Source organism: Somniosus microcephalus, chromosome 12 (genome assembly GCF_052327205.1).
Source record: "Somniosus microcephalus isolate GS21.2 chromosome 12, FLI_Smic_1.0, whole genome shotgun sequence".
In the NCBI taxonomy this organism is placed as follows: Eukaryota; Metazoa; Chordata; class Chondrichthyes; order Squaliformes; family Somniosidae; genus Somniosus; species Somniosus microcephalus.
Window position 1 is genome coordinate 29572111 of NC_140998.1, and position 22887 is coordinate 29594997.

A 22887-nucleotide genomic window follows, 5' to 3' on the forward strand; every position below is an offset into this window, starting at 1 on the left:
GTATCTCATATGCCTTTTTAACCACCTTATCCACCTGTTCTGCTGCCTTCAGGGATCTATGTACATGCACACCAAGGTCCCTCTGATCCTCTGTCTTTCCTAGGGTCTTACCATTCATTGTGTATTCCCTTGCCTTGTTAGTCCCTCCAAAATGCATCACCTCACACTTTTCAGGGTTAAATTCCATTTGCCACTGTTCCGCCCATCTGACCAACCCATCTATATCGTCCTGCAGACTGAGGCTACCCTCCTCGCTATTTACCACCCCACCAATTTTCGTGTCATCTGCGAACTTACTGATCATACCTTTTACATTCACATCCAAATCATTAATGTAGACCACAAACAGCAAGGGACCCAGCACTGATCCCTGCGGTACCCCACTGGACACAGGCTTCCAGTCACAAAAACAACCTTCGACTATTACCTTCTGCCTTCTGCCACTAAGCCAGTTTTGGATCCAATGTGCCAAGTCACCCTGGATCCCATGGGCTCTTACCTTCTTGACCAGTCTCCTATGCGGGACTTTATCGAAAGCCTTACTGAAATCCATGTATACCACATCCACTGCACTACCCTCATCCACACACCTAGTCACCCCCTCGAAAAATTCAATCAAATTAGTCAGACATGATCTTCCCTTGACAAAGCCATGCTGACTATCCCTGATTAATCCTTGCCTCTCCAAGTGGAGACTAATTCTGTCCCTCAGAAGTTTTTCCAATAATTTCCCTACCACTGATGTTAGGCTCACTGGCCTGTAATTCCCTCGTTTATCCCTACTACCCTTCTTGAATAATGGTACTACGTTAGCTGTTCTCCAGTCCTCTGGCACATCCCCTGTGGCCAGAGAGGTTCTGAAAATTTGTGTCAGAGCTCCTGCAATCTCCTCCTCACACAGCAGCCTGCGATACATCTCGTCCGGGCCTGGGGATTTATCCACTTTTAAGCCTGCTAAAACCGCCAGTACCTCCTCCCTCTCGATGCTAATATGTTCAAGTATATCACAGTCCCCCTGCCCGATTTCTATGTCTACATCGTCCTTCTCCATAGTGAACACAGATGCAAAAAATTCATTTAAAACCCCACCTACAGATGGGCTACAGGCTCCACACACAGATTGCCACTTTGGTCCCTAATGGGCCCTACTCTTTCCCTAGTTATCCTCTTGCCCTTAATATTCTTAAAAAACACCTTAGGATTTTCCTTTATTTTGCTCGCCAGTGTTATTTCATGGCCCCTCCTCGCTCTCCTAATTTCTTTTTTAAGTATCCCCCTGCACTTTTTATACTCCTCTAGGGCTTTCTCTGTCTTTAGTCCTTTGTATCTGCCAAAAGCCCTCCTTTTTTTCCTAATCCATTCTCGTATATCCCTTGACATCCAAGGTTCCCTGGGCTTGTTGGTCCCACCCTTGACCTTTACGGGAACATGTTGCCATTGTACTCTCTCAATTTGCTTTCTGAAAGACTCCCATTGCTCCGATGTGGATTTTCCTACAAGTAGCTGATCCCAGTCCACTTTGGCCAGATCCTGCCTTATCATATTAAAATCGGCCTTCCCCCAATTTAGAACCTTTATTTCCGGCCCAGCTCTGTCCTTTTCCATGACTACCTTAAATCTCACCGAATTATGGTCACTGTCACCAAAGTGCTCACCTATGAACACTTCTACCACTTGCCCGGCCACATTCCCTAGAATTAGATCCAGTACCGCCCCCTCTCTTGTTGGACTTTCTACATGCTGGCTCAAAAAGCTCTCCTGGATGCACTTTAAGAATTCTGCACCCTCTAAGCCTTTCACACTCTGACTATCCCAGTTAATATTGGGGAAGTTGAAATCCCCCACTATTATTACCCTATTATTTGCACAGTTCTCTGAGATTTGCCTACATATCTGTTCCTCTATCTCCCCCTGACTGTTTGGGGGCCTATAGTACACTCCCAGCAAAGTGCTTGCCCTCTTTTTGTTTTTAAGTTCTACCCATATGGCCTCATTAGAGGAACCTGTTAATATATCATTTCTCCTTACAGCAGTAATTGACTCCTTAATTAATATTGCAACACCCCCTCCTCTTTTACCCCCCCCCCTCTGTCTCACCTGAAGATTCTGTACCCCGGAATATTGAGCTGCCAGTCTTGCCCCTCCCTCAACCATGTCTCCGTGATAGCAACAATATCATTCTCCCACGTGTTCATCAACACCTTCAGTTCATCCACCTTGTTCGCAAGACTCCTTAAGTTAAGGTTGAATGAATTATGGTGCTTCCTGCAAATCACACATGGACATGGAGGATCCTTTGCCGGTTGTCACACACAACCTAAGAATGAGTGAGTGGTAGCCCTTACTGTTCAGGAAGTTGAGCAGGTCAACTGTAGAAGCTCACAAAGCAATGTGGGTGTCACTTATTGAGAAAGCCAGCAACACCATAAAACTAGGTGGATCTACCTTGCTATTGCCTTGCTGTGATGGCAAACTGGATGAGCTTCCCAGCTCTTCACAAAGGTGATTCAGTTACCTGATAAATACATGCCCAGGCAGCATCCTGGCTGATATTCCACTTGGATGCCTGAAGTGACCTAATGGCATAAAAGTTGAGTCCAGTCTGTCTGGGTAGGTGATCGTGGTCACAGGACTTCATGTAGCAGCTGACTCCACATTTATCAGGTATGAGTGGCAGAAGGGGAGTGAGATCTTCTGGCACCAGTGCCATCCCGATTGGTTAAGTGAATGTAGGGGGACCTTCCTTTAAAATTAAGATATAAAAATAGAGGGTACTGCATTCCTCAGGTCGATCAATGTTAGACAATTGGTAGTCAGCAGTAGTAGACAATCTGTAGTAATCTTTTTCTAGTGAGCAAGCTGTCTCCCTCTTTGTTTTTTTAGGTAGCAGTCTCTCTCTGTATAGTTCACTTTGGTTCTCTTTGTTTTGTAAGAACCTTTACCTAGCAGACACCTGGTTGCTCGGTACATATTCGTCAGGATACCGAAACCCAGCTTTCTCAAAGCTGCTTTGCAGCAACAGAAGGATGCCTGTGAGAAGTTGACACTGTGGCCCCCACCCCTCAGACGCCCACCGACCAGAGGGTCAGTGGGGCTCCCAGTAGGCAGGTCGAAGGTCAAGGAGGTGGCACATTTCTGTGTATCCCCTAGGACGATTAGAAGCACTCCATTAGCAGCAGGAAGGCTCCAATCTCAGAGGCCCAGAATGCAGCTGGAGTTTCCTCAGACTATTTGCATGGCCCAGAAGAGAAAAGGTGCAAGTAGCTGCCTCATCATAGGTGCAAAACTACTGTTGGGCGCCCAGTGAGCGAGCATAGAGGAAATTCTACTTAATACATTTCTGTTCCTCTATAATTTTCTCCACTCTGCTCCTGAAGGCACGAACTCATGCTGTGGTACAATCCCATGCGGTGCCTTCTAGTACCTCACCATAGTGGCACTTTTCATACATAAGCCTAGTGATAGTTGGCAGGCTATTTATTGTGGTATCATAACTGAGCCTGATTCTGTCCTCACTTACTTTCTAGTAAAAGTTAGCGGAGAGCCATCAACAGTAGAAGCCCTGGCTCATTTTCACTACCTGAGCACAAGAGTACTGAGGCAAACTGTGGCGTGGATAACTGAACTAAGTCAGCAAAGGGTTGAAATTAAGCCTGGGACCTTTAGAGTCTGCATGGCCGAGTTGCACACTGTTTTGACCAGCTGAGCCACTCATCATCATTTCGTATCTTCTCGCTCTTCCCTTGGCGAGAACAGTGTGAAGTAGAGGAAGGATTCGCTGGCTGATTAACAGTCTGACAGGCTGCGACGTGAACGTTCCTTCCATGGCCATAACCACCTTTATACCAACTGATAGGGCTGGTTAGTCCTATAGGCCATAGTGTCAACTTCTCACAGGCATCCTGCTGTTGCCGGAAAACAACTTTAAGAAAGCTGGGTTTCGGTATCCTGACGAATATGTACCGAGCAACCAGGTGTCTGCTAGGTAAAGGTTCTTACAAAACAAAGAAAACCAAAGTGAACTAACAGAGAGACTGCTACTTCTAAAATAACAAACAGTTTGCTCACTAGAAAAAGATTACTACAGATTGTCTACTACTGAATTGTCACTGAACGACTGCAGGGAATTGTGAAGGGGGAGGGCGAACAGTCAGAGGTCGTGGTTAACATTGGTACCAATGACATAGGTAGAAAGAGGGATGCGGTCCTGCAACAAGAATTTAGGGAGCTAGGTAGCAGGTTAAAAAGCAGGACCTCAAAGGTTGTAATCTCTGGATTACTCCCGGTGCCACGTGCTAGTGAGTATAGGAATAGGAGGATGGAGCAGATGAATGCGTGGCTAAAAAGTTGGTGCAGGAAGGAGGGCTTTAGTTTCCTGGATCACTGGGTCTGTTTCTGGGGAAGGTGGGACCTGTACAAGTCGGACGGGTTGCACCTGAACCAGAACGGGGCCAACATCCTTTCAGGGAGATTTGCAAGTGCTGTTGGGGGGGGGGGGGTTTAAACTAACTTGGCAGGGGGATGGGATATGGAGTGGGGCTATAGTAGGGGGTGATGCACAGCCAAATATAGAGGAAAAAACAAGTCAGTCTGGAAGGCAGAGCAAATATGTAACACAAGGGAGTATGGCAAGGCTGGATGGCATTTATTTTAATGCAAGGAGTCTTACGAGTGAGGCAGGTGAATTGAAGGTGCTGATGAACACATGGGAGTAAGATATTGTTGCTATCACAGAGACATGGTTGAGGGAGGGACAGGATTGGTAGCTCAATATTCTGGGGTATAGAATCTTCAGGCGAGACAGAGGGGGGTGTAAAAGAGGAGGGGGGTGTCGCAATATTAATCAAGGAGTCAATTACTGCTGTAAGGAGGGATGATAGCTTAGCAGGTTCCTCTAATGAGGCCATATGGGTAGAACTTAAAAACAAAAAGAGGGCAAGCACTTTGCTGGGAGTGTACTATCGGCCCCCAAACAGTCAGGGGGAGATAGAGGAACAGATATGTAGGCAAATCTCACAGAAGTGTAGAAGTAATAGGGTAATAATAGTAGGGGATTTCAACTTCCCCAATATTAACTGGGATAGTCAGAGTGTGAAAGGCTTAGAGGGTGCGGAATTCTTAAAGTGCATCCAGGAGAGCTTTTGGAACCAGCATGTAGAAAGTCCTACAAGAGAGGGGGCAGTACTGGACCTAATTCTAGGGAATGTAGCCGGGCAAGTGGTAGAAGTGTCAGTAGGAGAGCATTTTGTTGACAGTAACCATCATTCGGTGAGGTTTAAGGTAGTCATGGAAAAGGACAAAGATGGACCGGAAATAAAGGTTCTAAATTGGGGGAAGGCCGATTTTAATATGATAAGGCAGGATCTGGCCAAAGTGGACTGGGATCAGCTACTTGTAGGAAAATCCACATCGGAGCAGTGGGAGTAATTCAGAAAGGAAATAGAGAGAGTACAGCACCAACATGTTCCCGGAAAGGTCAAGGGTGGGGCCAACAAGTCCAGGGAACCTTGGATGTCAAGGGATATACAAGAATGGATTAGGAAAAAAAGGGAGGCTTTTGGCAGATACAAAGGACTAAAAACAGTGGAAGGAGTATAGAAAGTGCAGGGGGGTGCTTAAAAAAGAAATTAGGAGAGCAAAGAGGGGGCATGAAAAAACACTGGCGGGCAAAATAAAGGAAAATCCCAAGGTGTTTTATAAGTATATTAAGGGCAAGAGGATAACCAGGGAAAGAGTAGGGCCCATTAGGGACCAAAGTGGCAATCTGTGTAGAGCCAGAAGATGTAGGTGAGGTTTTAAATGAATATTTTGCATCTGTGTTCACTATGGAGAAGGACGATGTAGACATAGAAATCAGGCAGGGGGATTGTGATATACTTGAACAAATTAGCATTGAAAGGGAGGAGGTACTAGCGGTTTTAGCGGGCTTAAAAGTGGATAAATCCCCAGGCCCAGATGAGATGTATCCCAGGCTGCTGTGTGAGGCAAGGGAGGAGATTGCAGGGGTTCTGACACAAATTTTCAGAACATCTCTGGCCACAGGGGAGGTGCCAGAAGACTGGAGGACAGCTAACGTAGTACCATTGTTCAAGAAGGGTAGTAGGGATAAACCAGGGAATTACAGGCCAGTGAGCCTAACATCAGTGGTAGAGAAATTATTGGAAAAAATTCTGAGGGACAGAATTAGTCTCCACTTGGAGAGGCAAGGATAGTCAGCATGGCTTTGTCAGGGGGAGATCATGTCTAACCAATTTGATTGAATTTTTCGAGGGGGTGACTAGGTGTGTGGATGAGAGTAGTGCAGTTGATGTCGTCTACATGGACTTCAGTAAGGCCTTTGACAAAGTCCTGCATGGGAGACTGGTCAAGAAGGTAAGAGCCCATGGCACATTGGATCCAAAATTGGCTTAGTGGCAGGAGGCAGAGGGTGATGGTCGAAGGTTGTTTTTGTGACTGGAAGCCTGTGTCCAGTGGTGTACCGCAGAGATCGGTGCTGGGTCCATTGCAGTTTGTTGTGTACATTAATGATTTAGATGTGAATGTAGGCGGTATGATCAGTAAGTTCGCAGATGACATGAAAATTGGTGGAGTGGTAAATAGCGAGGAGGGAAGCCTCAGGCTACAGGATGATATAGATGGGTTGGTCAGATGGGCAGAACAGTGGCAAATGGAATTTAACCTTGCAAAATGTGAGGTGATGCATTTTGGGAGGACTAACAAGGCAAGGGAATACACAATGAATGGTAGGATCCTAGGAAGGACAGAAGATCAGAGGGTCCTTGGTGTGCATGTACATAGATCCCTGAAGGCAGCAGGACAGGTAGATAAGGTGGTTAAAGAAGGCATATGGGATACTTGCCTTCATTAGCCGAGGCATAGAATATAAGAGCAGGAAGGTTATGGTGGAGGTGTACATAACACTAGTTAGGCCACAGTGGGAATACTGTGTGCAGTTCTGGTCGCCACACTATAGGAAGGATGTGATTGCATTGGAGAGGGTGCAGAGGAGATTCACCAGGATGTTACCTGGGCTGGAGCGTTTCAGCTATGAGGAGAGACTGGACAGGCTGGGGTTGTTTTCCTTAGAGCAGAGAAGGCTGAGGGGGGACCTGATTGAGGTGTACAAAATTATGAGGGGCATAAATAGGGTAGATCGAAAGGAACTTTTCCCCTTAGTAGAGGGGTCAATAGCCAGGGGGCATAGTTTCAAGGTAAGGGGCAGGAGGTTTAGAGGGGATTTGAGGGTGGTTGGAATCTGGAACTCACTGCCTGAAAGGGTGGTAGAGGCAGGAACCCTCACAACATTCAAGAAGCATTTAGATGAGCACTTGAAACGTCATAGCATACAAGGCTATGGACCAAGTGCTGGAAAATGGGATTAGAATAGACAGGGCTTGATGGCTGTCGCAGACACGATGGGCCGAAGGGCCTCTTTCTGTGCTGTATAACTCTATGGGGGAGAAATTGGGTGAGTAGCACCGCCTGTTAGCGCCTAAAGAGGCAGCCAGTGGCTGTAGCGCCACTGGCTGCGCCTCCCGCGATATTCAGCAGGGGCGCTAATGGTGGCGTTAGCCTGTTGCGCTGCGCCGCCGCGGATGACGTCATCGGTGCGCGCAGTGCCCCATTCGCGCCCCGATCGCGATATTTGGTAGCGAACGTAGCTGTTGCGCCGTTCGCTACCCGCGCCCGGTTCACGGGGCCTTACTGCGCCGGCAGAGGCGCAAGTTAAGGTGGAGGTGCGGGGCGGACGGTTTTTTCGGCGGCCGCCTGCCAGCACCTCCGTCCCCAGCTTCCAGATCTGCACCCCCCCCGCGGCATTGCCGGCTGTTTCCCGAGAGCCCGGCACTTCTCCACGGCGCCGGGCTCTTTTGCCGGCACTCGCGATCGGGGTTCGCGCTGTTGCAGGCCCCTCCCCCTTAACAATGGGAGGAAGGCCTGCAGTACCGCAGCGTGCCATGCCGCAGCGTGTGGCGCTGCGGCACGTTGCGCTGCGAAATTCACTTTCAGCGCCCTAAGAGGGACGCGGAGCGCCTCGAGCCGCGCCCCGTCTCCCTCTAGGGGCACTGAGGCTGAATATCTGACGATCGCTACTGCTCCGAACGCTGCGCAAAAATCTGCGCCCAGGCGAACTTGGCGCCTCACCCCAATTTCTAGGCCTATGACTCTATGGCTGACTACCAACTATCTAACTTTGATCGAACTGAGGAATGCAGAACCCTCTATTTTTATATCTTAGACTCAGTGGTTGCATCCCCACCTTTTGAGTCAGAAGGTGCAGGGTTCGAAACCCCACTCCAGACAGTCCTGGCGAGTGGAGTCGGAGTTCCGGCTCTAAATTATGGGTTGACAACCAGTGAGATACTCGCGTCCGGTGGGTGTGGGTGGCCCCCCCTCATCACATGGGTTGTGGGAGCCCACAAAACCCTCCTGCCATATAGGTACTGGTGTCGGACTGGTACCTGCAGTTTAACTGCAATATCAATCGTGACATTTTTATCAGGTAGGCAGAAGTTCCACCAAGGTAAATATGGATTAGAAAGTTGGGTCATAGAGCACCTCCTCTGCTCATGCACGGAGCCCAGCCAAGGGAGGAGCGAGAAGATACGAAATGATGATGTAATTTTATTCCCCAAGACACACTGCAAAGAGGAAACAATGCTGCCCCCTGCTGTTTGAAGTTCATTCACAAACACCTTTCCCTTCAGTGTGGTGTGATGCTAAATATTTTAATTACACAGACAGAAGAGAATGTTGTAGTAGCAGTCTTTTCACATACAACTGAATGCTAAGAGGGCAACCCTCTCCACTGGCACCATGAACTCGTAAAATAACAGGAAGGGACAGGTAAAAGGAAAAGGAAACCCAAGGGGCAGACATGAGTCTGAAGTTACGTGCCAGAGTAGCCCAGTAACCGACCCTCTTTAATGATTCCTGAAGTCGAGAGATGATGCTGCATGAGATTGTTGTAGGGAGAGTTGCCCTCTGTGCCATAACTTACATGAATTGACAAAAGGCTCTTGAAAATGCAAGTGCTAAGAAAAAAAAGCAAATAAAAAATAATTTTCTGACTTAGTGCTCCCAGCAAGGTGCATCGCTCATCAGGGCTGCATATTGCATTTTCAGGTGCTCACTGCATAGTTTTCTGACCATTTAAGTTAACGGTCAAAAAAATTGTGCGCAGTGTACAGCTTACTTTCCAACATGTGCTGCCTGAGGCACGGCTCCCTGCTGGCAGCATGGCCTCATCAAATTACCCCTTATGTATTTGCAAGACACTATTATATGTTGGCAAGATTATGCATTCAATACCGGATTGGCGTAAAAACCCGTCTGGTTCACTAATGTCCTTTAGGGAAGGAAATCTGCCATCCTTACCCGGTCTGGCCTACATGTGACTCCAGACCCACAGCAATGTGGTTGACTCTTAACTGCCCTCTGAAATGGCCTAGCAAGCCACTCAAGGGCAATTAGGGATGGGCAATAAAGGCCAGCCTTGCCAGCGATGCCCACATCCCGTGAATTAATAAATGTTTTTTAAAAATACTCATATACAGAGACTTTTTCAGTTTGGATAAATTTAAATTCAAACATTTGAACTGAAAGGCTAAGGCATAAACAATAGATGAATGGAAGCTGAAGTAAATTGTACACAGTCAACACCAAGGGAGATTTGAAACTCTTCTACGTTCAGCTTGGATTATCCTTGTACCTGAATGAACACCAGTGGCAAAAAATCATTCAGAATGACAAAATAACATGGTTCTGTACTTACACATCCATCTTCAGGTAATTTCTCATTTGCTTTTTTGTGTCTAATTGAAATTGATAGTCCTCCTTTAATATCCATTGTAAATAGTAGGCTATTTGAATGAAATTGATTCAATTCCATCGTGACCAAGTGTAACTGTAGTGCTCCAAAAAGTTACAGCACTTAAAGTAAAACTAAACAAAATGTTATTGGAAGAAAAACACAAACCTTCCACTAGAATCAGCTGCTTTGTATACAGCTACTTAAACTCTCAAAACTACAGCTCCAGGTGCTAACACACACTACAGCATTTTAAACTATAGCACCAAGTCCTTACTGCAAAAACATTTGGCCAAGTTTTCCCACTTGCCCTTTATCAACTTTTCAGCAGAACTGAGGTTAGACTGGGCTGGAAATGTGACAGGGACACACTCCACCACATCCACACACATATTTATTTCCTTCTAAGTTCCCTGTAAAAACCCTGAGCCTGGGCTAACTCTCCTGCTCTTCTTTGAAATAGTGCCATGGGATCTTTTACGTCCACCTGAGTGGGCAGCACTCTCGCCTCTGAGTCAGAGGGTTGTGGGTTCAGGTCCCACTCCAGAGACTTGAGCACAAAAATCCAGGCTGACACTCCAGTGTTGCACTGTCAGATGAGACGTTAAACCGAGGCCCCGTCTGCCCTCTCAGGTGGATGTAAAAGATCCCAAAGCACTATTTCGAAGAAGAGCAGGAGAGTTATCTCCGGTGTCCTGGCCAATAGTTATCCCTCAATCCACATAACAAAAACAGATTATCTGGTCAATATCACATTGCTGTTTGTGGGAGCTTGCTGTGCGCAAGTTGGCTGCCGCATTTCCCACATTACAACAGTGACTCTACTTCAAAAAGTACTTCATTGGCTGTAAAGCGCTTTGAGACGTCCAGTGGTCGTGAATTCATGTAAATTATAGCAGAGGTCAACGTTCCTTACAACAATCACAGGTAGCATCATCTCGACTTCAGCAATCAATAAACAGAGGGTCAGTTACTGGGCTACTCTGTCACTTGACTTCAGACTGGTGTCTGCGCCTTGGGTTTCCATTTACCTGTCTGTCTTAGTTGCCTGCCACTTCAGCCTTAGGCTGCAATGCTTTCTTGAGGCTCTTAATACATGTTCGCAATTCTTGTTCCTCCACTGTGACACCCTCCCTTAATTGTCTGTATCCTCTTAAATTTGACATAGATGCAGTACAGGAAACGTTGTGATATCCGGCACCGACGGGACCGGCGTGTTGCCGATCTAGCAAAACTGCCGGACATACAAAGTTAACGTTGAAGCATACAGAGGTTTTCATCTCCGTATCTGACAACAAACACTGTTGCTTAGCAACAGCTTCTAAAGAGTCGGCTGCAGCTGTAAGCGTCTCTAGCTGAAGCTGTTGCTATAGCTACAGACCTTGCAGTGCCTGACTGGGAAAAAAAAAGAACGAGAACTAAAAAAAGTATAGAAAACGACTCCTGATCTTTGCCGTTAGATCGAGTATTCCGGACATACAACCTCCGGATAAACCAATGTTTCCTGTATTTATCTCGTACCACTTGTCTGCTCTTTAAATCTGTCCAAACATGATAAAAATAAGTTGGGTGTAAACAATCCATTTCTATTTAAGTCTGTCTCAAACCTGCCAATAGCCATTCTGGTGGTAATTTTTTTTTTGTTTTGTTTATGGGATGTGGGCGTCGCTGGCAAGGCCAGCATGTATTGCCCATCCCTAACTGCCCTTGAGAAGGTGGTGGTGAGCCGCTTTCTTGAACCGCTGCAGTCCCTGTGGTGAAGGTACTCCCACAGTGCTGTTGGGTAGGGAGTTCCAGGATTTTAACCCAGCGACAATGAAGGATCAGCGATATACTTCTAAGTCAGGATGGTGTGTGACTTGGAGGGGAACTTGGAGGTGATGGTGTTCCCATGCGCCTGCTGCCCTTGTCCTTCTAGGTGGTAGAGGTCACGGGTTTGGGAGGTGCTGCCGAAGAAGCCTCGGCGAGTTGCTGCAGTGCATCTTGTAGATGGTACACACTGCAGCCACGGTACGCCGGTGGTAGAGGAAGTGAATGTTTAAGGTAGTAGGTTGGGTGCAAATCAAGCGGGCAGCTTTGTCCTGGATGGTGTCGAGCTTCTTGAGTGTTGTTGGAGCTACACTCATCCAGGCAAGTGGAGAGTATTCCATCACACTAATTACTCCTTACTAATAATGCCAAAGAAGGAAAATATATGCTAATATCCCAACTTCAGCTTATGGCTTCAACATACACCTTCAACCTCAGGCATCAATACCCTGTCACTCCAACCACAGCTACCAAATTTGACACTAAAACACTCTCAAACTGCATCTTCAACTTCAGATGCTAACCCATTACCTCAAAGGACACCTCCAGCTCCAAACCTCAACACGCGGGGGGGCATTTAAAGCCTGCCACCCAGGTGTAAAGCTGACATTGAGGATTGGCCACCCATTATAGAAGCCGCCCAACTTTGATTTTCATTGAAAGCAAACAAAATGAAAGTCGGGCAATTTCTACATTGGGCAGCCGACCTGCAACGCCAGTTTTACTCCTGTGTGGCAAGTTGAAATTCCACCCCACAATCTCAAACTTACAAATATACATTATATTAAAAGGTTTGTGCATAACACGAACTTCTTATAAGTTTCACACTCACTTCCTGTAACATGTTCCCTGTCAAATTTATCACATTGGGAAACAAATATTCTGTCAGGCAACTTTCAATTGAGTAAAGAACACTAAATCTACCGTGAAAATGACATGATTCACAATATTAATTACCTACATACTGCATCTTAATAAAACAATGATGTAAAAACTGTTATCCTGATATGCAAAACACTGACAGAGCAGAATAAATCAAACAGTTACTTACACAAAACTCTGACCTTGACCAACTGATGAAGCCTTATGTCTAGTTGAAGTTTCATTTGTACTTTTAGTGTTGTTTTTTGCACGGTTTTCAATCCTCTGTATAGTGTTCGAGTACGAGGCAGACGACCGAGGTGAGAAGGACCTTGATGAGAAAGTACGGGGAATGTAAGGTTGTTCTGGAACAATTTCTTCACACCTAGAACCCTGGAATCCTGACCGGCAGACACAGAGCTGAGGGCGTGAACATGAGCCTCTGTTTTGGCATGGTGGATCACAGACGGCTGTTGAGAAATATCAAATTAGAAGAAATCAGTCCAATAGAGCTTTCCAAATACAAATCATTTTTTTAATTTGTAAAAAGAATTCAAGTTAAAAGGAAAAACTCTCTCTCTCTCTGACAGCTGTTAGTAATTAGAATAATTGCATTTCTTTTTTGCCAAAAACACCAGATGATAATTAGAGGATTTCTGTTTGCTTTCAAAATCATTTTAAAACAAAACTTCCAATCTGTCTGATTCTCCCTTAGATCAATTCACTTTCTGAAGTTTGCATTTATGACAGGTAGCAGCTGTGGCTCAGAGGTTTGCATTCTCATCTCTGAGTCAAAAGGTTGTGGGTTCAAGTCCCACTCCAGAGGCTTGAGTGCAAAATCTAGCTGACACTCCAGTGCGGTGCTGAGGGAGCGCTGCACAGGAAACTTTCTGATATCCGGCACTGACGGGACTGAGCTGGTGCCATACCATCAATAAGTGCCGGACATACCAGCGTTAATGTTGAAACATACGGAACTGAGAAGCTCCGTGTGAATCAACAAATCCTGTTGCTTAGCAACAGCTTCAAAACAGTCAGCTGCAGCTGCAAGCGTCTCTAGCTGAAGCTGTTGCTATAGCTACAGACTTTGCAGTGCCTGACTGGGGGAAAAAAAAGCAACGAGAACTAAAAAAACTTATAGAAAACGGCTGCTGATTTTTGCCGTTAGATTGAGTATTCCAGACATATTACCTCCAGATAAACCAAAGTTTCCTGTACTATCAGAGGTGCTGTCTTTCAGATGAGACGTTAAACCGAGGGCCTATCCGCCCTCTTAGGTAGATGTAAAAGATCCTGCGGCACTATTTTGAAGAGCAGGGGCGTTTTCCCCAGTGTTCTGGCTAATATTTATCCCCAAACAACACCACTAAAAAACCTCATTATTACATTGCTGTTTGTGGGACCTTGCACTGGCTGCCGTGCTTCTAAAGCACTTAATTGGCTGTAAAACACTTTGGGATGTCCTGAGGGCGTGAAAGGTGCTATATAAATGCAAGTTCTTTCTTTCTTCTTTATGATTTTATACCCAACAAAAGGAACAACAGGTTAGTATTCAATACAGTCTGTCGTGTTCTTTTCTCTCTCACATTCACAGCTTCTTTATTTATCCAAAAATAATCCATATAAACTTTTAATCAATTTTAATAAATCATTTGAAATTTGTTCTCTAGCTTGTCAAGTTTTTATTTATTTATTCTCCGGATGTGGGCTATGCTGACAAATCCTTGTGGTGATGCTGCTTTGGCAATGGTGTTCGGTAGGGAATTCAAAGATATTCACAATAAAGGATCGGTGATAGATGTCCAAGCTGGGATGATGTGCGACGTGGAGGGGAACTTAGACGTGATGGTGCTCCTACAAACTTCTCGGTGGTGGGGTCGCGGGAGAGGGAAATGCTGTTGATGTAAGCTTGTTGAGTTGCAGCAGTGCATCCTGTAAATAGTGCATACTGTAGCCACGGTGGAGGGGTGGAGAGCCAGTGGTAGGGGGCACCAGTTTAGAAATCTCCTCTGTCCTGGATGGTGTTGAGCTATTTGAGTGTTTTTGTGGCTGTACTCATCCAGGTGGGTAGTGAACATTTCATCACATTCTCAAGCTCAGCTGGAGATGCTGGAGAGACTTTGAGGGGTCAGGAGGTAAGTCAGTCGTCACAGAGTACCCTGCCTTTCCCCTGCTCTTGTAGCCACGGTGTTGATAAGTCTCATCCAATTAAGCTTCTGGTCAATGGTAAGCCCCAAGATATTGATGATGGGGGACTCAGTGATGGTACTGGGTGCCACCAAGATGGCAGAGTTCAGTACATTGGAGCAGTAAAAGTGGAGCCTACAGGAGTATTCCAGTCTAGTTAGAAACATAGAAACATAGAAAAATAGGAGCAGGAGTAGGCCATTCGGCCCTTCGAGCCTGCTCCGCCATTCAATGAGATCATGGCTGATCCTCTATCTCAATACCATATTCCCGCTCTCTCCCCATACCCCATGATGCCTTTTGTGTCCAGAAATCTATCAATCGCCTTCTTAAATATATTCAGTGACTTGGTCTCCACAGCCTTTTGTGGTAGAGAATTCCACAGGTTCACCACCCTCTGAGTGAAGAAATTTCGCCTCATCTCAGTCCTAAATGTCCTACCCCGTATCCTTAGACTGTGACCCCTCGTTCTAGACCCCCCAGCCAGGGGAAACATCCTCCCTGCATCCAGTCTATCTAGCCCTGTCAGAATTTTATATGTTTCAATGAGATCCCCTCTCATTCTTCTAAACTCTAATGAATACAGGCCTAGTCGACCCAATCTCTCCTCATACGACAGTCCTGCCATCCCAGGAATTAGTCTGGTGAACCTTCACTGCACTCCCTCTATGACAAGTATATTCTTTCTTAGGTAAGGAGACCAAAACTGCACACAGTACTCCAGGTGTGGTCTCACCAAGGCCCTGTATAACTGCAGTAAGACACCCTTGCTCCTGTACTCAAATCCTCTTGCAATGAAGGCCAACATACCATTTACCTTCCTAATTGCTTGCTGCACTTGCATGTTTGCTTTCAGTGACTGGTGTACAAGGACACCCAGGTCCCTTTGTACATCAACATTTCCCAATCTATCACCATTTAAATAATACTCTACCTTTCTGTTTTTCCTACCGAAGTGGATAACTTCACATTTATCCATGTTATACTGCATCTGCCATGTATTTGCCCACTCACTCAACTTGTCTAAATCACCTTGAAGCCTCTTTGCATCCTCCTCACAACTCACAATCCCACCTAGTTTCGTGTCATCAGCAAACTTGGAAATATTACATTTGGTTCCCTCATCCAAATCATTGATATATATTGTGAATAGCTGGGGCCCAAGCACTGATCCCTGCGGTACCCCACTAGTCACCGCCTGCCACCCCAAAAAAGACCCATTTATTCCTACTCTCTGTTTCCTGCCTGTTAACCAATTTTCAATCCATGCCAGTATATTACCCCCAATCCCATGTGATTTAATTTTGCACACTAACCTCTTATGTGGGACTTTATCAAAGGCCTTCTGAAAATCCAAATACACCACATCCACTGGTTCTCCCTTATCTATTCTACAAGTTACATCCTCAAAAAACTCCAGTAGGTTTGTCAAACACGATTTCCCTTTCATAAATCCATGTTGACTTTGTCTAATCCCGTTGATATTTTCTAAGTGTCCTGTTATCACATCCTTTATAATAGACTCTAGCATTTCCCCTGCAACTGAACAGGGCTAGCTGGGACACTGAAACAAAATCAAGTGTTTTTTATTTATTTGTTCTCAGGATGCGGGCAACGCTTACAAGTCCTTGTGGTAACGATGCTTTGGCAATAGAAATTGGCCTTCTTAAAAAGTGCCTGATTTCAACTTTTTAAAAACACAGCTACAGCCAGTCCTACCAGCCTCTCCCACAAGCAGCTAGCCTTCTGTCTCCCAGTAGACATTCTTTGTACAGTGTTGTATAAATGTATCACGTACTGATGGGCGCAACACTGCTGAAGCTCAGTGAATCATTGTTGTGATCATGGCTCCCCAAATAGTGAGTTTGGGGGCATTTAAAGACATTCAAGAGAGGCACTAAGTGGAGGTCAGGGAAAGAAAACTGGCTAATCAATGCACTACTACATTATAAAGCTGTATTGCTGTAGGTTTGGGAAAAGTATTCCAATATCTCTTTCATGTGGGAAAACTGTACAGCACAGAATGACTTTTGAGGGAAAAGGGAAGAAAATATTAAAAAATTAGGTTGCACAAGGCAGCTCAAGATCTCCATCCTGGAATGCAGACAGCAGTATCCCTGTTCCAGGAAAAGATGGCTGTAAGGATCGAAGAACTACAGGCCCACAGCTCATCAGACTGGCCCCAACTTTCCAGCCCCACTGTAACTGGTAGACAGCTGTCCCTAACTGCCCCTTGACTGGAGCGGCACAGGTCCCTCGAGGATGCCTGGAAGGATCCAGACCCGTAAAGGTTGAGGGCTGTGGTCACCTTTACTTCCACTGTTAGGGCTCTGCAGCATGTGGATTGAGGCTTCAAGTCACCTTGGAGCAAGTCACACAGTGTGAAGCGTAAACGGCGCAGTCAGCTCATCAGACGCCTCCTGGAATATCAGTCGTGGCCTGCATACTCTCAGGGCCAGGTACCTGCAACTGGGATGTAGTTTCCTCCTGTGATGCTTCACTCTTTGGACTTCCTATCTCTGATTCTCTCTCTCCTCTTCCTCCTCCAATATAACATAGAGCAGGGACCGATCATTCTTTTTTATTTCAAAAATCGCCTGTAAAATGGCTTTCTGCAGCGCCAAGGGATTATGGTGGCTTCAATTCTCTCCTGGTCAGCTGATCTGCGCTTTCTGCAGGTGACCACGAGTGACAGTGCACCTGAAAATCTGGTCGCAATTGGAGGATGCTTGCTTTTGAGAGCTGGAAGCATGGCCAGTTTTGTGGGCAGAGATTCGTTCAGACGAAGGGTTTGATGGACAGACGTAAAAGATCATGGATACTCAAGCATATTGTAAATGCTTACATAACTTATTTATGCACAAAATTAAGCCACGTATTTTGTTTGCGCCCAGATTACACGTCTCTATGGGTGCAAATGCGGAGGAAAGATTGGGTCGATTGGACTTGTACTCGCTGCAGTTTAGAAGAATGAGAGGTGATCTCATTGAAACTTATAAAATTCTGACAGGACTGGACAGACTAGATGCAGGAAGGATGTTCCTGATGGTCGGGGAGTCCAGAACCAGGGGACACAGTCTAAGGATAAAGGGTAGGCCATTTAGGACAGAAATTAGGAGGAATTTCTTCACCCAGAGAGTGGTGAACCTGTGGAATTCTCTACCACAGAAGGCGGTGGAGGCCAGTTCATTAAATATATTCAAGAAGGAGTTAGATATATTTCTTAAGGCTAAAGGGATCAAGGGATATGGGGAGAAGGCAGGGACAGGGTACTGAATTTGGATGATCAGCCATGATCTCATTGAATGGCGGAGCAGGCTCGAGGGGCCGAATGGCCTACTCCTGCTCCTATCTTCTATGTTTCTATGAAACCCAGGCCACAATCAGAGCTGTGTTTTGTTTGCATATAACAGAATTACAACATTCGAAAAGTAACTGCTCCAAACATCTCTCGTTCCTACGTATCACTTTGTGTGCTGGTTGAATCTCTTTATTGCCTTTTTTTGAACACATTTATTCCAGTTCAGTTACAGGATACAATCATTTTCAAATTGGGCCAGAAATTCGGGTCCCCACGGGTGAGTACATAAGAACATAAGAAATAGGAGCAGGAGTAGGCCAATCGGCCCCTCGAGCCTGCTCCGCCATTCAATAAGATCATGGCTGATCTGATCCTAACCGCCAATCTACTATCACTGAACCATCCCCTGAATCTAACAGAATTAGACACACGAAATAGGAGCAGGATCAGGCTACATGGCCCCTGGGCCTGCCGTCCGCTACCCACAGGGCCATGAACGATCCGAACCTAGACTCATGTCCAAATTCCTGCCCGCTCCCCATAACCCTTTACTTCTAGGAAACTGTCTATTTCTGTTTTAAATTTATGTAATGATGTAGCTTCTACAGCTTCTACGCGCTGGGTACTCACGCGTAGGCCCAACGAAAGTGCCAGTTTTGTCCATGCACTGCGCATGCGCGGGAAACCGGAACTTCTGTTCCCTTAAAGGAAGAGGTTCACAGGTCGAACGTGTGCGCCGGAGAGGCAGCCCATACGCCTGGAACTTCCACTTCTTTCCAGGTTTCTCCGGGAAGGTAAGTCTCCAGGAGCTACGCTTTTAAAAAGCAGTCGCAAGGCCTGCTTTTAACAAGATAAGTGGTGAATTAAGTAAAATTAAAACATTTTTTCCACAGGTTTATTATTTTTAAATACTTTAAAGGTAAGTTTATTTCTGTAATTATTTTTTTCAAAAATTTAAATTATTGTTTAAAATAGATATTTTATGTAATTTATAGTTGTTTTAAAAATATGATTTAAAAAAATTTTATTTGAAGTTTTAGTTACGTTTTGGGGCTGAACTCTAAGCATAGATTTGACAGGACTTCCTGTCAAATCTATGAATGCAGATTCCCTGCTACCATTGGCTCTCCATGGCCCACGTGATCCCAGGGGACGCTTCGAACTAACTGCGCCCCTGGGATACGCAAGCACTGTGCACCGGCAGTTGGAGGGGGCCCAGGATCGGAATCCCACGCGGGCCCACAGCACAACGGTCGGGGCGTTAGGTAAGTGCAGGTCGGGGGCTTGCACCCGCCTTTCTGGGCCACTGTCTTTTTCGTAAAGTAGAGGGTCAATTTTAGGTCAGGCTCTCACCCCAAGGAGGTACAGAATGCAAAAAGCTCAAGTTCAGTTGCAGTTCAATAAACAGTCCCAGGATTACAAGTTTGAATAGTATATTTGTTGTACTGTGCAAAGCTATTTTCAGGATCGCAATTTGGTTTTTAAAATTCATCAGCTATCTGTAAGTAACACACAATCAGTAGGAGCATCGTAAATTTTTGGCAAACAATTTATATATACATAGGTGATAGACTGTAATATATGCAAGAAGGTCATGAATTTTCTGTCTTCATTACAAAAAGAACCCAGCAGTACTCAATGTTCTAGGAAACAATCCCAGGATTTCTTCAGGCTTTATATCATGCAGCATCTTCAAATCCATCACAAAAGTTAAAAATAGAATTGAAAAGAAACTCCCTATTTCTATAAAATACACAATAACAAAAAAGCTTTCATAAATGTAAATACTGTACTACCTCAATGGAGTTCAGAAGAATAATATAAATCGAGGCTTTGACATCATCTAAAGTCCTTGATAGCATTGCTATCTTGTAACTTACTGAAGGATATCCATGTAATTTAATCCTTAATCTAGATACTTCGCAATTATCATCTGACTCAGAATGTGAAATGTTGGCTTAAAATGCACTTCAAGTTAATTTATGTGATGTATCCAAAACAACTTATTCTCAACTATGTCAGTTTTTGGGTCACTGTGTAACAAACATAAGCTGGTGCCAAGAGGGGCTGTGGTCGGGGCTGTGGTCGGGGCTGGGGCTGTGGTCGGGGCTGTGGTCGGGGCTGGGGCTGTGGTCGGGGCTGGGGCTGTGGTCGGGGCTGGGGCTGTGGTAGGGTCCTAGGGCTGTGGTCGGGGCTGTGGTCGGGGCTGGGGCTGTGGTCGGGGCTGGGGCTGTGGTCGGGGCTGGGGCTGGGGTCGGGGCTGGGGCTGGGGCTGGGGCTGTGGTCGGGGCTGGGGCTGTGGTCAGGGCTGGGGCTGGGGCTGTGGTCGGGGCTGGGGCTGTGGTAGGGGCGGGGGCAGTGGTCGGGGCTGTGGTCGGGGCTGGGGCTGTGGTCGGGGCTGTGGTCGGGGCTGGGGCTGGGGCTGTGGTTGGGGCTGGGGCTGTGGTCGGGGCTGGGGCTGTGGTAGGGTCCTAGGGCTGTGGTTGGGGCTGTGGTCGGGGCTGGGGCTGTGGTAGGGTCCTAGGGCTGTGGTCGGGGCTGTGGTCGGGGCTGGGGCTGGGGTCGGGGCTGGGGCTGTGGTCGGGGCTGGGGCTGGGGTCGGGGCTGGGGTTGTGGTCGGGGCTGTGGTCGGGGCTGGGGCTGTGGTCGGGGCTGGGGCTGGGGCTGTGGTAGGGTCCTAGGGCTGTGGTCGGGGCTGGGGCTGTGGTAGGGTCCAAGGGCTGTGGTAGGGTCCTAGGGCTGTGGTCGGGGCTGTGGTCGGGGCTGGGGCTGGGGTCGGGGCTGGGGCTGTGGTCGGGGCTGGGGCTGGGGCTGTGGTAGGGTCCTAGGGCTGTGGTAGGGTCCTAGGGCTGTGGTCGGGGCTGTGGTCGGGGCTGGGGCTGGGGTAGGGTCCTAGGGCTGTGGTCGGGGCTGGGGCTGTGGTAGGGTCCTAGGGCTGTGGTCAGGGCTGGGGTCGGGGCTGGGGCTGGGGTAGGGTCCTAGGGCTGTGGTCGGGGCTGGGGCTGGGGTAGGGTCCTAGGGCTGTGGTCGGGGCTGGGGCTGTGGTAGGGTCCTAGGGCTGTGGTCAGGGCTGGGGTCGGGGCTGGGGCTGGGGCTGTGGTAGGGGCCTAGGGCTGTGATGCACTACTAACAACCATTTGTGAAGGCTAATTCTTACAGCGAATATTCATTTCACAAAGTAAACAGTTATGTTCTCCTTTTGAGTCTCATGATAGTTCTCACAAATTTCAGGCGTTTTGACCTCGACATTTACAATTCATTACTAACTGATTCTGTCTGGGATATATATGCAAGTCTAACTCACTCGTGGGTGTATACAATTATATAATCAATTGCATCATCCCACATCCAACCGTTATATCAACTGCATCTGCACCAGAGCACATATGAGTGTGGTCTAAAAAATCTTCCACTTTGCTTAGATATGTTTTTTTAAATTCTAAAAGTCACATGGGGGGGGGAATTTTAACCTCAAACAACAGGTGGGTTGGAGTCGGGTGGGAGGTTAAAGTGTTAAAGCTCTGAATTCCAATTCCAAACCACCCACTTCCGGTTTTAACGGAGGTGGGACAGGGGCAGGCAGCCAACCCGCTCCCAGGAAGCGGGTTGGCACTTTAAATATTCTAATAAGTCTGTATGCCTCATTTTGAAGCTCCATTTTAAATTTAACTCTGGTTGGACTGGTTTCCCAGGCCTCGGGGAACCAACCAGCTAAAGGAAGGCAAGGACTGCTGGATCCAGGCTGTAAGTGCCTTTCCGCTTCCCTGCTAGATCCAGTGTTGCTGCCTCGCCAACCCTACTATGATCGGACCCTTCCGATCTCCCACCAACCTCCACCCCGAGGCCCCCGACCCTCCACGAGGCTTCTGATCTCCGATTCGCCCTCCAGCCTTCTGACCCACGTTCCCCCTCACCCCCCAGCCTCTGATTCCCCTCTGACCTCCGATCCATGGCACCAACCCTGCCTCAGGCCTTCCAACACCCAGCCCCCCATCTCTGGCCTCTGATCCTCCCTCCGGCTTCCAATCCCTGTCCCCTGATTGCCCCCCCCCAGCCTTCCCACCCCCTCCAACCTCCATCCTTCCAACCTCCTCGGATGATCTCCAGCCTTCCCACCCCCTCCAACCTCCATCCTTCCAACCTCCTCCGATGATCTCCAACCTTCCCACTCCCTCCAACCTCCATCCTTCCTGTTGTGTATGTAACCGTTTACCTTTAAGGGAACTATAGAATGTGACCGTTCGCCTTTAAGAGCACTACTTCAGGGTGGCACTATTTATTGGCTCATGTATACTGTAATACCGATAGTGACCACACCAGTATATAAGGGTTGTGATACGTTAACTAGGGCAGAAATCGCCCAGACCTCTGAATAAGTAAAGACCTGTTTTGTTTGTACTTCTAAAGTCTCTGAAGTTATTTACTGCACAACCTACAGACTTTACAGTGGCGACGAGTCCGATCGTACCCTGCGGCAAGACTAACCAGTAGCAGAGAGCTTCAAAAAGAAAACACGAGGCTCCGTCTACTAAAAGTATAGTACTTACTGGAAGCTGGAAGATTAACAGCAAAGCTGCGGCAGCAACAGGCACAGATTACCCTGCTACCACATCTTGAGCGAGCCAATCAGCCTAAAACAAGGCGGCCGAAGAGACTGTGAGTAGTTAAAACAAATAAATTTTAAAAAAAAACGGGGTAGAAGTATTTGGAGGAGAAGGGCAAAGCATTCGGGTCCAACGGCGTCGGGTGACAGCCGGACCGCGGGCAATGTGAGAAGCCGTGCAGCAACCGCTGCCACGAAGCGCTGAGCCTGCGAGTAGGCGCGGGAGTGTCAGAGCCGAGAGCCGCGCGAGCGGGGGAGCCAGAGCCGAGCGGGAGGCGTTGCAAGCCAGCGATCGCATCTCCAGATAAGGGCCGAGAG

General features: G+C 47.1%; 1 protein-coding gene across 1 annotated transcript in view; it reads right to left on the reverse strand.

Annotated features, from left to right (window-relative positions):
• The window catches only part of LOC147109099 (latent-transforming growth factor beta-binding protein 2-like), an 817740-nt gene that overhangs the window by 690420 nt on the left and 104433 nt on the right, over nt 1–22887 (reverse strand). Inside the window, exon 3 of the mRNA XM_086002712.1 lies at nt 12669–12948. Within this exon, the coding sequence (XP_085858838.1) occupies nt 12669–12948 (280 nt within the window). The remainder of the gene's footprint in view (nt 1–12668; nt 12949–22887) is intronic.